This window comes from Coregonus lavaretus (assembly GCF_964263955.1).
Source record: "Coregonus lavaretus genome assembly, contig: HAP1_SCAFFOLD_6130, whole genome shotgun sequence".
In the NCBI taxonomy this organism is placed as follows: domain Eukaryota; kingdom Metazoa; phylum Chordata; class Actinopteri; order Salmoniformes; family Salmonidae; genus Coregonus; species Coregonus lavaretus.
Window position 1 is genome coordinate 5,001 of NW_028159127.1, and position 15,997 is coordinate 20,997.

The window sequence follows — 15,997 nt, forward strand, 5'->3', positions numbered from 1 at the left end:
CCTTGGCTCACTGGCCACTTGAGGTTCAATTAACTAAACATTGGCAAGAAGGTTGACAGTACAACCTTTCACAGTTGTTTTTCTGCTCCGGAGCCTTCGTGGGGATATCCCTGACTTGTAGTTCATTGGAGGGCCATTAATAATGGGAGATTTTATTTTGGAGGTCCCAAAAGCTCATTGCAAATAGCCTTCATTATTTGTGATTATCTATAGCTCAATATATCTAACCACCCTTAAAAACGAAATCAAACCTTTAAAAACAAGATTCAACCACATAACATTTGACAATCCCCATAACTCAAGATGCATTCAAACACAGGTTGCCCTCACAAAACTCAAATTACCCACAATGCCCCTCCCCTAGCCCCGATTCCTCACCTCCTCTCCGCTGCGGTAGATGAGCAGGTCAAAGGGGATGGCCGCCACCATATCAATGAGGAACCAGCCCTTGAAGTAGTGGACCGCTATCCTCAGTGGGGCGCTGACCACCTCGTCGTTAACGTTGACGTACGTGGTCCTGAAGTTGATGACGATATCCACGATGAACATGATGTCCACGATGAGGTCGACCACATTGAGCGGCGAGCACGAGTAGCCACAGTTCACCATGGCGGCCTCCTCCTGGTCGTGGAGGAGGAAGGCGGCGGAGTAGGGGGTCAAGATGGCCGTGTAGATGACCAGCAGCAGGATGAGCCAGTCCCACACCGCCTTGAAGGGGCTGTAGTGGAGAATGGTCCACTTGTGGATGCGAGGCGCCTGGAGCTTGTACTCTGGGAGGACATCGGCACCCAGCGACAGCACCTGGCAGGAGAGAGTGAGAGGGGTTTGCCTTTCTGATCAGGTAGTTGGATCAATATGATAGCGTTATACAGAGAGAGAGAGAGAGAGAGAAAGAGAAAGAGAGAGAGAGAGAGAGAGAGAGAGAGAGAGAGAGAGAGAGAGAGAGAGAGAGAGAGAGAGAGAGAGAGAGAGACAGAGAGACACTCAAGTGTTAACATAAATAATGGCACACTGCCTTTTCAGAAATGAAACAACAGATGTCATTCCTAAATAAAAATGAAAACAAAAATAAAAATAAAAATAAATAAAAATACAAAAAAACATATACATTCAACTCATTTCATCAACAAAAAATAGTTTCCCCTCCTCCACAAAACAAACCGCTCCTTCGTAGGCCCACTTCTCCTCAAACAATGGGAGATCTTTTACCGCCGAGAAGAACTCAAAATCCACTTTTATTCTCGCTTTCACTAATCCTTTAAAAACACATTTTACATCCTGCCCATATCCCGTTTCTATCTTATGTTTCCTACTCAGAAAAATTGACATCTTAGCTTGTCCCAAAATAAAATGTAACAGTTGACATTTTATTTTCTGTTGCTTACTATATTGAAACTCCAAAATAAAAACAGTGTTATTGAAAATCTCCCCTACAGCTTTAAACAAAGACTCCAGCATTTCCAAGATAGGTTTTATCCTCTCACACTCCATAAAACAGTGAAAAATGGTTTCTCTTATACTACAAAAAAGACATCCATCTCCAACATCTGAGTTAATAACAGATGCAAAAGCATTAACTGCAATGATGCCATGCAAAACCCTCCATTGCATGTCCCCAATACCCTTTTGTAATGGTGGCTTGTACAGTGCTCTCCATGCTGGCTTTACCTTGTCATCAATGCCCAATTTTACCCTCCATGGAGTGTCTTTTCTATTCTTCAATTTATCTTTGTTCAAAACCTTGACACACCCCCTATATAAGTCTTTCCCATTCACCTCATCCAAACCCACCTCTTCCAACCCTCTCAAATCCAGTAATAACGCCTTTCTTTCTGACTCTGGGATATTGGGTGTAATCCCTAGTCTTGGAAATGAGACGTCTTCATCTTGTACCTTCTTCTTGTGACTATTCAGCATACCCCACTCTTCTGCTGACAGAGCCTTCCTGCAGCTTCCCAGCAGTTGTCCGACAATCCTTTCCGACTTCACCCCCAAATGTTCAGCCACCCGTCTTCTATCCATTAAGGCGGGCCCAGCCATGGCCATTAACTGTTTTAAGGTGATGATTTTGCCCTTCACCAGAATCTTGGAGAAATGTGGAACAGCTGCAGTTGTAGAATCCAGTCTTGCCCCATACACCAGAGGTTCCTCCAGCAGCCAATGCACTGACTCCGCTGGAGTGTGTCTGGCCACCTTCATTATGCTCCACACCCTAAGAAGGCCTCTGTAAAACGGAGAGACTCCCTCCCTAGAAATCTGGCTACTATCAACCAAAAATAAAGCCTTCTTTAAACCTAATCCCCCAACCTGCTATAATACAAGACCTGCCATCCCTCTCCAAACCACATTTTCCGGTCCATAAAGCAACCTTTGAATAAACTGAAACCGGAAAGCAGCAGCCCTACTAGCAAGATGTACAAGACCTTGTCCCCCCTCCTCTTTTGACAAATACAAAACACTTTGTGGAACCCAATGATATTTATCCCAAAAGAAATCCACAATAATTGCCTGTATCTTAGCCAGAAGGCCAGATGGTGGCTCTAAAACTGACAACCGATGCCACAGTGCAGAGGCAATCACATTGTTAACTATAATAGTGTGCCCCCTATATGACATACGAGATAACAACCAACGCCATCTCCTCATCCTCCCTTCCATCATTTCAACCACCCCAATCCAATTTTTTTCCATTGTCCCCTCATATCCTAGGTACACTCCAAGATACTTAAAACCTCCCTTACACCATTCCAGCCCCCCTGGCAAAGCCATGATCCCTCCAGACCATTCTCCAATCTGTAAAGCACAACTTTCTTCCCAATTTACCTTTGCAGAGGATATTCCCCTAAAACGATCAACCATTAGACTCAAACTATCCACCACTGCTTGATTTTTCACTAAAACAACTACATCATCAGCATAGGCTGAGAGACGAATAGGAGGAATATCCTCTGAAAGGTACATTCCTTCAACGCGACTTCTAATGCTATTTAGTAGTGGCTCTATAGCGATGGCATATAACATTCCCGACAAAGAACATCCCTGCCTAATACCTCTACTCACTTTAAAAGGAGCACTCAAACCACTGTTAACTTTCAGTACACTTTCAATGTCACCATATATCACCCTGATCATGGCAATAAAACCAGAGCTGAACCCAAACGCCTCAAAAGTGTGCCAAAAGTATTGATGTTCAACTCGGGCAAATGCCTTTTCCTGATCAATTGAAATTAGACCAGCATCCAACCCAATAGCCCTAGAGACGTCCACAAAATCCAGAATCAGATAAATGTTATCCACTATCTGTCTGCCGGGAACACAGTAGGACTGGTCCGCATGTATGATTTGCCCCATCACCTCCCTCAGCCTGTTGGACAAAGCCTTGGACAGGATCTTATAATCAGTGCACAATAAAGCCACCGGCCTCCAGTTCTTCACCTCCCTAGGGTCACCCTTTTTGGGCAGTAGGGTGAGGACAGCCCTTCTGCAGCTTATTGGTAATAATAATAATAATAATACGCCATTTAGCAGACGCTTTTGTCCAAAGCGACTTACAGTCATGTGTGCATACATTTTTGTGTATGGGTGGTCCCGGGGATCGAACCCACTACCTTGGCGTTACAAGCGTCGTGCTCTACCAGCTGAGCTACAGAGGACCACACAGATTAACAGAGTTTAACCCTCCGGTTAAACTATCATTAACTACTGCTAGCCAATCCTCTCCCAACATAGCCCAAAAAGACTTAAAAAAGTCAACGGGAAGCCCATCAATGCCTGGTGCCCTTCCATTTTCCATGCCTTTTAATGCAGTGTATAGCTCCTGCAAAGACAATGGTTGCTCTAGCTCAACCTGAGCTTCTGCAGCCACCTGTGGGAGCCCATTAAGGAACTGCTGTGTCACTGTTTTATCCTCTTTGTACTCACACTTGTAGAGCTCAGCACAGAACTCTACTGCCCTCTTTCTAATTTCACTAGAGCTAGTGAGCTCCTGTCCAACAGCAGATTTGAGACAATGAATAATTCTTCTTCGTCCATTCTTTTTCTCTGAACCAATTTTTTTTGGGGGAAGAGGCATCCATTTCAGAGATTCCCTGAAACTTACTTCTCACCAATGTCCCCTGTGCTCTGATACCCAGCAGGTCTGCCAATGCAGCTTTTTTCCTCTTGAGGGCCTGAGTATGGCCTCGATCTCCTATGGTCTCAACCAACGTCATGAGTTCCACTATTTCAGTTTCTAGGGCTTTCATTGATCTGGTGATATCCTTGGTGACATTCCTCGTGTATTGATTACAGAATTGTTGAATCTGGATTTTCCCTATACAGTGAGGGGAAAAAAGTATTTGATCCCCTGCTGATTTTGTATGTTTGCCCACTGACAAAGAAATGATCAGTCTATAATTTTAATGGTAGGTTTATTTGAACAGTGAGAGACAGAATAACAACAACAAAATCCAGAAAAACACATTTTATAAAATGATTTGCATTTTAATGAGGGAAATAAGTATTTGACCCCATTGCAAAACATGACTTAGTACTTGGTGGCCAAACCCTTGTTGGCAATCACAGAAGTCAGACGTTTCTTGTAGTTGGCCACCAGGTTTGCACACATCTCAGGAGGGATTTTGTCCCACTCCTCTTTGTAGATCTTCTCCAAGTCATTAAGGTTTTGAGGCTGACGTTTGGCAACTCGAACCTTCAGCTCCCTCCACAGATTTTCTATGGGATTAAGGTCTGGAGACTGGCTAGGCCACTCCAGGACCTTAATGTGCTTCTTCTTGAGCCACACCTTTGTTGCCTTGGCTGTGTGTTTTGGGTCATTGTCATGCTGGAATACCCATTCACGACCCAATTTCAATGCCCTGGCTGAGGGAAGGAGGTTCTCACCCAAGATTTGACGGTACATGGCCCCGTCCATTGTCCTTTTGATGCGGTGAAGTTGTCCTGTCCCCTTAGCAGAAAAACACCCCCAAAGCATAAAGTTTCCACCTCCATGTTTGATGGTGGGGATGGTGTTCTTTGCGTCATAGGCAGCATTCCTCCTCCTCCAAACACGGCAAGTTGAGTTGATGTCAAAGAGCTCGATTTTGGTCTCATCTGACCACAACACTTTCACCCAGTTATCCTTTGAATCATTCAGATGTTCATTGGCAAACTTCAGACGGGCATGTATATGTGCTTTCTTGAGCAGGGGGACCTTGCGGGCGCTGCACGATTTCAGTCCTTCTCGGTGTAGTGTGTTACCAATTGTTTTCTTGGTGACTACCGTTCTCATGATTATTGCAACTCCACAAGGTGAGATCTTGCATGGAGCCCCAGGCCAAGGGAGATTGACAGTCCTTTTGTGTTTCTTCCATTTGCGAATAATCACACCAACTGTTGTCACCTTCTCACCAAGCTGCTTGGCGATGGTCTTGTAGCCCATTCCAGCCTTGTGTAAGTCTACAATGTTGTCCCTGACATCCTTGGAGAGCTCTTTGGTCTTGGCCATGGTGGAGAGTTTGGAATCTGATTGATTGATCGCTTCTGTGGACAGGTGTCTTTTATACAGGTAACAAACTGAGATTAGGAGCACTCCCTTTAAGAGTGTGCTCCTAATCTCAGCTCGTTACCTGTATAAAAGACACCTGGGAGCCAGAAATCTTTCTGATTGAGAGGGGGTCAAATACTTATTTCCCTTATTAAAATGCAAATCAATTTATAACATTTTTTACATGCGTTTTTCTGGATTTATTTGTTGTTATTCTGTCTCTCACTGTTCAAATAGACCTACCATTAAAATTATAGACTGATCATTTCTTTGTCAGCGGGCAAACGTAAAAAATCAGCAGGGGATCAAATACTTTTTTCCCTCACTGTATCCCACCACTGTTGAAGGGATACAAAACTGGCCTTTTGAGACATCCACCACTCCCAGAAAAAAACTAAAACATTTCCTGAAGTGAGCATCACTCAATAAAGTTATATTAAAATGCCAGTATGCGCTTTTGGGTTTTACATCGTTAATGAACACCACCTCAGTTATTAAACAATGATCAGAAAATCCCACTGGGGTTATCACACTTGATTTACAGACTTGAGATTGATGCTCAAAACAATAAAACCTATCTAACCTGGCCATAGAGATGGTGTTCTCGCTCACATGTGCCCAGGTGTACTGTCTCGTGCCTCCATATTGACTCTGCCAAATATCACACCGTTCATGTGTTACAATGAAGCGTTTTAAAAAAGGCCTTGAGGCTATATGAGGTTCTTTGTGATTTCTATCTAAATCAATGACTGTGCAGTTAAAATCCCCAGCAATAAATAAATAATCTTAATTATTACATTTCTCAATGGTATTTGATAATGTCTCTAAAAAACATACCCTCTCAACTGCCACCACTGGGGCATATACATTTATCAGACACATAGTGATGTTTTCATACCTTGCTCTAACTTTTAATAACCTCCCCTCAACTACCTCTTCAACCTCATATGACAAAGGCAAAAACCCTTTTGAGAACAAGATGGCCACACCCCCACTTTTTGAGTTTTTATGACTACACACCACTGCCCCTTTTTTAAATCATATGCACTTGTCTCCTATGAGACACGACATGTTTCAGCAATGGAGATTTGCATCCAAAAAGAACCTTCTTTATTGTAGATACAATTTGACCATGACGAGATAACTCTCGCTCCAACACTTCATCTCTAACAAATGGAGGCACGTTAGAAAGTATAACTTTCTTTGCCGGATTCATAAGCGGAAATACCGGCGTCTCCCGCAACAAAACACCACTCTCAACTATCGTATTCACCTTTTCAATGGAATAAAAAAATATCACTACAGCGCTATTCATCCTTGAGGCTGATTTGATGCTATCATACCCAATGATAGCACCCACTGCCAAGCTACATTCTTCCACGTAACACCCGGCCGCAGCAGGAATCTTTACTCCATGCCGCAGACTAAGTTTTTCAAACTCCAAACCTCCGTGAGTGGCCATTGCAACCAGCCCCACCCGCTGGTTGTGCCCTCGCGAAAAACAACCTCAACGATCCCACCACCCCTATACGTGCTCAGTGATAGTTAGACAAGAACCTTAAAACATCTAAACTAATCAATATATATATATACCAAAACCCAATAGAGTGAAAATAATTCCAGTCGCTCTCACAATCACTCCTGCTTTACGACTCACTCCCAGCATGCACTCCAACGAGAGAGACAGAGAGAGAAAGAGAGAGAGAGAGAGACAGAGAAAGAGAGAGGAGTCGGGCTGGGAAGTTCCCCAAAACATTTCATTTGACATTTTAGTCATTTAGCAGACAACTTAGAGTTAGTGCATTCATCTTAAGATTGCTAGGTGGGACAACCACATATCACAGTCATAGTAAGTACATTTGTCCTCAGTAAAGTAGCTACCAGCAAAGTCACAGCTAGTAAGGGGAAAAATAAATACAAAGAGGGCCAAGAGACCAGAGGTGGCAGAACGGAGTGCTCAGGTTGGGGTGTAGGGTTTGAGCATAGCCTGAAGGTAGGGAGGGGCAGTTCATCTAGCTGTTCCATAGGCAAGTATCATGGCCTGATTGCCAAGGAGAGGAGAAACCATTCCCCTACAGCCACTGATTACGAAAACAACAACAGTCACAAAAATAAGTAAGCATGGAAAACACAGAGGTTCCTTGGATGGCATGTGTTGTATTTATTACAATTTCAAGAACTTTGAAAGTTTCTTCAAGTGCAGTCGCAAAAAACATCAGAAAATCAGAAAAGCATCAGAAAAGCCTCAGAAATTGCAGCCTAAATTAAATTTCAAGTAGCAGACACATCTCAACATTCTGTTCATAGGAGACTGCGTGGATCAGGCCTTCATGGTCGAACTGCTGCAAAGAAACCACTACTAAAGGACACCAATAATAAGAAGAGACTTGCTTGGGCCAAGAAACACGAGCAATGGACATTAGACCGGTGGAAATCTGTCCTTTGGTTTTATGAGTCCAAATATGAGATTTTTGGTTCCAACCGCTGTGTCTTTGTGAGACGCAGAGTAGGTGAACGGATGATCTCCGCATGTGTAGTTCCCACCATGAAGCATGGAGGAAGAGGTGTTATGGTGTGGGGGTGCTTTGCTGGTGACACTGTCAGTGATTTATTTAGAATTCAAGGCACACTTAACTAGCATGGCTACCACAGCATTCTGCAGCGATACGCCATCCCATCTGGTTTGCGCTTAGTGGGACTATCATTTGTTTTTCAACAGGACAATGACCCAACACACCTCCAGGCTGTGTAAGGGCTGTTTGACCAAGATGGAGAGTGATGGAGTGCTGCATCAGATGACCTGGCCTCCACAATCACCTGACCTCAACCCAATTGAGATGGTTTGGGATGAGTTGGACCGCAGAGTGAAGGAAAAGCAGCCAACAAGTGCTCAGCATATGTGGGAACTCCTTCAAGACTGTTGGAAAAGCATTCCAGGTGATGCTGGTTGAGAGAATGCCAAGAGTGTGCAAAGCTGTCATCAAGGCAAAGGGTGGCTACTTTGAAGAATCTAAAATATTAAATGTATTTTGATTTGTTTAACACTTTTTTTGGTTACTACATGATTCCATATGTGTTATTTCATAGTTTTGATGTCTTCACTATTATTCTACAATGTAGAATATAGTAAAAGTAAAGAAAAACCCTTGAATGAGTAGGTGTGTCCAAACTTTTGACTGGTACTGTATATATATATATATATATTTTAATTGTTGGACGTAAAAGACTATAAAAGTGATTTTAATTTAAGAAATCTGTTCCCAAGTATTCCCACGCATAATAGAGAGACAGCTAATCGTATACAATTGTAAGTAAGGTTTGAAATTATTCTGTTTAAGTCAAACATTGTTTGGGATTCTTGCGGTCAATTTGCAGTCTACATATTATTTGTAATTATGTTCCGGCCCCCCGACCATCCGCTCAAGAAAAAATAATCCCGCAGCTGAATCTAGTTGATGATCCCTGATCTAGGCTATATATAGTCATCATGTTGTGCACAGTCTGCCTTAAACAACAACAAATACATAAACACAGAATACACTGCAGAGTCATGAAGAGGGGTCAGATGGAAGCAATGGAATCATCCGGTCTTAGCCTTGGTAAGTCAGCGGCCCATTGAGACTGAAATGAGGTGAGTAACTGAGGTGAGGAGTAGGGGGTGAGGAGTAGGGGGTGAGGAGTAGGGGGTGAGGAGTAGGGGGTGAGGATTAGGAGTGAGGGTAGGGGGTGAGGAGTAGGGGGTGAGGAGTAGGGGGTGAGGAGTAGGGGGTGAGGATTAGGAGTGAGGACTAGGGGGTGAGGAGTAGGAATGAGGATTAGGAGTGAGGAGTAGGGGTGAGGAGTAGGGGGTGAGGAGTAGGAATGAGGATTAGGAGTGAGGAGTAGGGGGTGAGGAGTAGGAATGAGGATTAGGAGTGAGGAGTAGGGGTGAGGAGTAGGGGGTGAGGAGTAGGGGGTGAGGACTAGGGGGTGAGGATTAGGAGTGAGGACTAGGGGGTGAGGAGTAGGGGGTGAGGATTAGGAGTGAGGACTAGGGGGTGAGGATTAGGAGTGAGGATTAGGAGTGAGGAGTAGGGGGTGAGGATTAGGAGTGAGGATTAGGAGTGAGGAGTAGGGGGTGAGGAGTAGGGGGTGAGGATTAGGGGGTGAGGAGTAGGGGTGAGGAGTAGGAGTGAGGGCTAGGGGGTGAGGATTAGGGGGTGAGGAATAGGGGGTGAGGAGTAGGGGGTGAGGATTAGGAGTGAGGAGTAGGGGGTGAGGAGTAGGGGGTGAGGAGTAGGCGGTGAGGATTAGGGGGTGAGGAGTAAGGGGTGAGGATTAGGAGTGAGGACTAGGGGGTGAGGAGTAGGAATGAGGAGTAAGGGGTGAGGGCTATGGGGTGAGGAGTAGGGGGTGAGGAGTAGGGGGTGAGGACTAGGGGGTGAGGATTAGGAGTGAGGAGTAGGGGGTGAGGAGTAGGGGTGAGGAGTAGGAGTGAGGGCTAGGGGGTGAGGATTAGGGGGTGAGGATTAGGGGGTGAGGAGTAGGGGTGAGGAGTCAGGAGTAGGAGGTGAGGAGTTGGGATTGAGGAGTACGGGTGAGGAGTAGGGGTTGAGGCTGAAACGGGATGGGTTTAGGAACTACCTTAAGTAGCAAGGTGGAGAACATGGGTTGAGTGTAGTGGGTGAGGAGTAGGGGGTGAGGAGTAGGGGGTGGCTGAGTTGAAATGGGTGAGGTAGCTAGAGGTGTTTTTATCAACAGTAGTGATGAGCAATACAAGTTAAATTACTGTATATACAGTACTTAAATCACTTAGATGAAGAAATCTGTCAGGTTTCAGCTTAAACACACACACACACACGTGCACAAACGCACACACACACACACACACACACACACACACACACACACACACACACACACACACACACACACACACACACACAGTTCAGTTTCGCGCCCTTGTCGGGTGAGCTTCCCATCACAAAGGATCTATTGGGTTATACAGTATATATATAGTGATATGTATGAAACCAAGCAGTTTTCTAAAAAAAACATCCAGGGGAAGACAACAAGTGCAGGTGTCAAAATTTCACATATATCATAAAAACTACATTTGAGGACAACAGCACTTTTGTAATGTAACGTTGTTGAAAGGTTTCTGCAGTTGTCAGTACAGATGTAATATCTTAATTTGATCACTCTGCTGTCGCAGATCATTTTCAAACACAGCATGAAATGCAAATTGTTGTCACGATCGTTTAAAGACTGGTTGAACCAAGGCGCAGCGTGATAAGCGTACATGTTTATTTAAGTACTGAACACACGACAAAACAAACGATACATGCAGTCTCAAGGTACACACTACAAACCTATACAGAACAAGATCCCACAACTAACAGGTGCCAACAAGCTGCCTAAGTATTGTCCCCAATCAGAGACAACGAGCTACAGCTGTCTCTGATTGGGAACCACCCTGGCCAACATAGATCTAAATGATCTAGAACTAAACATAGAAAAACACAACATAACATGGAATATACACACCCTGACTCAACAAATAAACGTCCCCTGAGTCAGGGCGTGACAATTGTAGTGTATTCAAGGATTAAAAAGACCTCTAAAGTTAGAAATTTCAGACAAAAATGTCCATGAATTATAATCCAATTCATAATTAAAATGTCCTGTTGCTGCAGGATTTAAAACGGATCAAATTCAGATAGTATATCTATAGATATGATAAAAGATGAAAAGAGCGGTCCCCTGTTCAAACAGCTCTGCTCTGCCTTCATTTACTCAGCCCCCGCATGGCTCTGGCTCTGGCTCTCTCTCACTGGCTGGATGTTTGGCCCTGGAAAGAGCTAGCAGTGTCTATCAATGGAAGGTACCAGGTCAGGGAGTGACAAGCAAGAGGGAATGGATGCGGTACAAGCAGTGCAATGTCACCTCTGATGTCACATCCCTGTTGCCACGGTGCTGTATTTCCACGACCCTCTCAAACAATAAGGATTCGATTTGAGTGTGAACATTACGAGGAGTGCCACAGCAGGATTAGGATATTGCAGATCCGGGACATGCCAGTCCATCTGTTTAGAAGTATTGACTTGAATTAGCATTTTGGGCTAATTCCATTTCCCACATTCTAATTAATTTGGCAGGGTGCCTCCGGTAGATGCTAAAACAATTACTAAAATAATTAAATTGAGAGCAGACACAACAAGAGATTTGCCAAAACCTCAAGAGAATTGGGGAGAGCTCTGGGTGTGCTAAATGTGGTATTCATAGTCCTTCGTCAATTGGTTTACTTTAGTCTCACAATTGGCCTTCTACATACAGTGGGGAAAAAAAGTATTTAGTCAGCCACCAATTGTGCAAGTTCTCCCACTTAAAAAGATGAGAGAGGCCTGTAATTTTCATCATAGGTACACGTCAACTATGACAGACAAATTGAGGGAAAAAAATCCAGAAAATCACATTGTAGGATTTTTTATGAATTTATTTGCAAATTATGGTGGAAAATAAGTATTTGGTCACCTACAAACAAGCAAGATTTCTAGCTCTCACAGACCTGTAACTTCTTCTTTAAGAGGCTCCTCTGTCCACTCGTTACCTGTATTAATGGCACCTGTTTGAACTTGTTATCAGTATAAAAGACACCTGTCCACAACCTCAAACAGTCACACTCCAAACTCCACTATGGCCAAGACCAAAGAGCTGTCAAAGGACACCAGAAACAAAATTGTAGACCTGCACCAGGCTGGGAAGACTGAATCTGCAATAGGTAAGCAGCTTGGTTTGAAGAAATCAACTGTGGGAGCAATTATTAGGAAATGGAAGACATACAAGACCACTGATAATCTCCCTCGATCTGGGGCTCCACGCAAGATCTCACCCCGTGGGGTCAAAATTATCACAAGAACGGTGAGAAAAAATCCCAGAACCACACGGGGGGACCTAGTGAATGACCTGCAGAGAGCTGGGACCAAAGTAACAAAGCCTACCATCAGTAACACACTACGCCGCCAGGGACTCAAATCCTGCAGTGGCAGATGTTTCCCCCTGCTTAAGCCAGTACATGTCCAGGCCCATCTGAAGTTTGCTAGAGTGCATTTGGATGATCCAGAAGAGGATTGGGAGAATGTCATATGGTCAGATGAAACCAAAATATAACTTTTTGGTAAAAACTCAACTCGTCGTGTTTGGAGGACAAAGAATGCTGAGTTGCATCCAAAGAACACCATACCTACTGTGAAGCATGGGGGTGGAAACATCATGCTTTGGGGCTGTTTTTCTGCAAAGGGACCAGGACGACTGATCCGTGTAAAGGAAAGAATGAATGGGGCCATGTATCGTGAGATTTTGAGTGAAAACCTCCTTCCATCAGCAAGGGCATTGAAGATGAAACGTGGCTGGATCTTTCAGCATGACAATGATCCCAAACACACCGCCCGGGCAACGAAGAAGTGGCTTCTTAAGAAGCATTTCAAGGTCCTGGGGTGGCCTAGCCAGTCTCCAGATCTCAACCCCATAGAAAATCTTTGGAGGGAGTTGAAAGTCCGTGTTGCCCAGCGACAGCCCCAAAACATCACTGCTCTAGAGGAGATATGCATGGAGGAATGGGCCAAAATACCAGCAACAGTGTGTGAAAACCTTGTGAAGACTTACAGAAAACGTTTGACCTGTGTCATTGCCAACCAAGGGTATATAACAAAGTATTGAGAAACTTTTGTTATTGACCAAATACTTATTTTCCACCATAATTTGCAAATAAATTCATTAAAAATCCTACAATGTGATTTTCTGGAACTTTTTTTCTCATTTTGTCTGTCATAGTTGACGTGTACCTATGATGATAAATTACAGACCTCTCTCATCTTTCTAAGTGGGAGAACTTGCACAATTGGTGGCTGACTAAATAATTATTTTCCCCACTGTACTTCCCCAGAGTCAGATGAACTTGTGGATAAAAATAACATGTCTCTGGGTGCAGTTTAAAGGAAGTTGCTAACTAGCGCTAGCGCAATTGCTAACTAGCGTTAACGCGATGACTGGAAGTCATACTGAGACCAAGGTCTCTTTTACAGAAGATGTCCATGCCATGTGTTACGGTGGCTATTGTGGGACATTCTTCCCGGCACTAATGGAACTCATAAAAAATTCAGGGACTTCAGTTTCTACTGTAAACCTTAGGTCGTTCTACATCAACCAACGCTAGATTGGTTGTTATTTCGGGAGCGTTCGGGGTTGATACCCTTTTTAATAATGCAAGTACAACTGACGACTCATATAACATACAGGATGCTGTCACGCCGACAATGCTTTCACAACAGCCAGCCACTGCTAAGAAGATAAGGGTTACATTGACGAAACCAGCACTGAGACATCAGTGTTGTGTTGATGATTAAATCTGGACAAAAATACGACACAGGGCCTCCCTAGTGGCGCAGCGGTCTAAGTCATCGCAGTGCTTGAGGTGTCACTACAGACCCGGGTTCGATCCCAGGCTGTGTCACCCATGAGGCGGCGCACAATTGGCCCAGCGTCGTCCGGGTTAGGGGAGGGTTTGGCCGGCCGGGATGTCCTTGTCCCATCGCGCTCGAGCGACTCCTTGTGGCGTGCCGGGTGCCTGCAAGCTGATCTCGGTCGCCAGTTGTACGTTGTTTCCTCCGACACATTGGTTCAGCTGACTTCCAGGTTAAGCGAGCATTGTGTCAAGAAGCATTGCGGCAAGAAGCAGTGCAGCAAGAAACAGTGAGGCTTGGCAGGGTCGTGTTTCGGAGGACGCATGGCTCTTGACCTTCGCCTCTCCTGAGTCTGTAGGGGAGTTGCAGTGATGGGACAATACAATTGGGGAGAAAAAAGGGGTAAACAAAATATATAATGACACAGACACATTTTCAGTCGATTAGGCGGACAAAAGCAACAGATATGTCAATGTGTCTGAGCTACATACACCCAGCCATCCCCCTGCCTTGATATGTCTTATCATGGAGTACAATGAAAGGGGTGAGAGAGATTAATGTCTTCCTTTTCAGTGTCATAGCCAACACAGGAGAATGAGAATGAGAGAGTGAGTGAGTGCGAGTGAGAGTTAGAGAGAGAGAGAGAGAGAGAGAGAGAGAGAGAGAGAGTGTGTGTAACTGTGTGACACTTGGTTTTCTCCGTGACCTTTCCCTATCCACCGCTGCTGGTTTTCATTAAACATAACAAAAGAGCATATTACCTCACAGAAAAGCCAGACATAATCTCGCCTCCATCTCTACAACCCCCATCCTCCCATCCCCAGATCCCCAGCTCTCTTTCACCCACTCTCTAAGCTCCAAACATCTCCTTAAATGTTCATCAGCACCATCATCACTTTAAAAAAAGTCTCTCTTCTCCTTCACTTTAGTCTCCAACAGCGAGGAGTAGGGCTTTAAATATAAGTGCTGCAATAAGAGAATGCACAGAAAGGGACGTTTTCGTGAAGTTAATGACGCAGGTCTGGGGGAGTCTAAGCTAATCAACAGCATGGGGAAAGAGCACCTCAGGGTCAGCTTCATTTGTTAAGCTCCTCGCTAACAAAAGCAAATATCTAACATATTTGTTTTGTTGCATTTACAAAGAGGCCAAGATCAAAATAGATATTGCATATGCATGAAATATGGCGGAATGTGCTAGAAACTGTTCATTTTACATCTGAGCTCGCTGCTGACTGCATGTGAGCATGAATGCCACAAAGCAAAATATTCAAATTATGGAATCAGGCCACTTGAATAGAATATGCTGGTGTAGAGAGCCAGAGAGATCCTCTCCTATAGGCTGGTGTCCTCTTCTATCACCTGGACCAGAGCTACATCCACGTTCCTTGGACCCTGGACCAGAGCTACATCCACGTTCCTTGGACCCTGGACCAGAGCTACATCCACGTTCCTTGGACCCTGGACCAGAGCTACATCCACGTTCCTTGGACCCTGGACCAGAGCTACATCCACGTTCCTTGGACCAGAGCTACATCCACGTTCCTTGGACCCTGGACCAGAGCTACATCCACGTTCCTTGGACCCTGGACCAGAGCTACATCCACGTTCCTTGGACCAGAGCTACATCCACGTTCCTTGGACCCTGGACCAGAGCTACATCCACGTTCCTTGTACCAGAGCTACATCCACGTTCCTTGGACCCTGAAACAGAGCTACATCCACGTTCCTTGGACCAGAGCTACATCCACGTTCCTTGGACCAGAGCTACATCCACGTTCCTTGGACCCTGGACCAGAGCTATATCAACGTTCCTTGGACCCTGGACCAGAGCTATATCCACGTTCCTTGGACCCTGGACCAGAGCTAGCTGTGATCATTCTTGCTTCCAAAATCACTGGTGGATGGCTCTTTATCAGTGATGGTTGGCACCAATCTGATGAATAGCCATTTGCAACCAGCACTTTTTTGGTTACGATACAAATATGATACAATACACAATCAGATACCTTGGTTATAGGCCTACCTGGAATAA

General features: G+C 44.6%; 1 protein-coding gene across 1 annotated transcript in view; it reads right to left on the minus strand.

Moving 5' to 3' along the window:
* Positions 1–15,548, minus strand: part of LOC311123254 (voltage-gated inwardly rectifying potassium channel KCNH6-like) — a gene marked incomplete at both ends in the record, with an annotated part of 19,985 nt that extends 4,437 nt beyond the window's left edge. The window contains 2 exons of the mRNA XM_084197510.1: positions 379–801; positions 15,325–15,548. Coding sequence (XP_084053636.1) covers positions 379–801; positions 15,325–15,548 — 647 coding nt within the window. The remainder of the gene's footprint in view (positions 1–378; positions 802–15,324) is intronic.
* Positions 15,549–15,997: the final 449 nt, after the last annotated feature.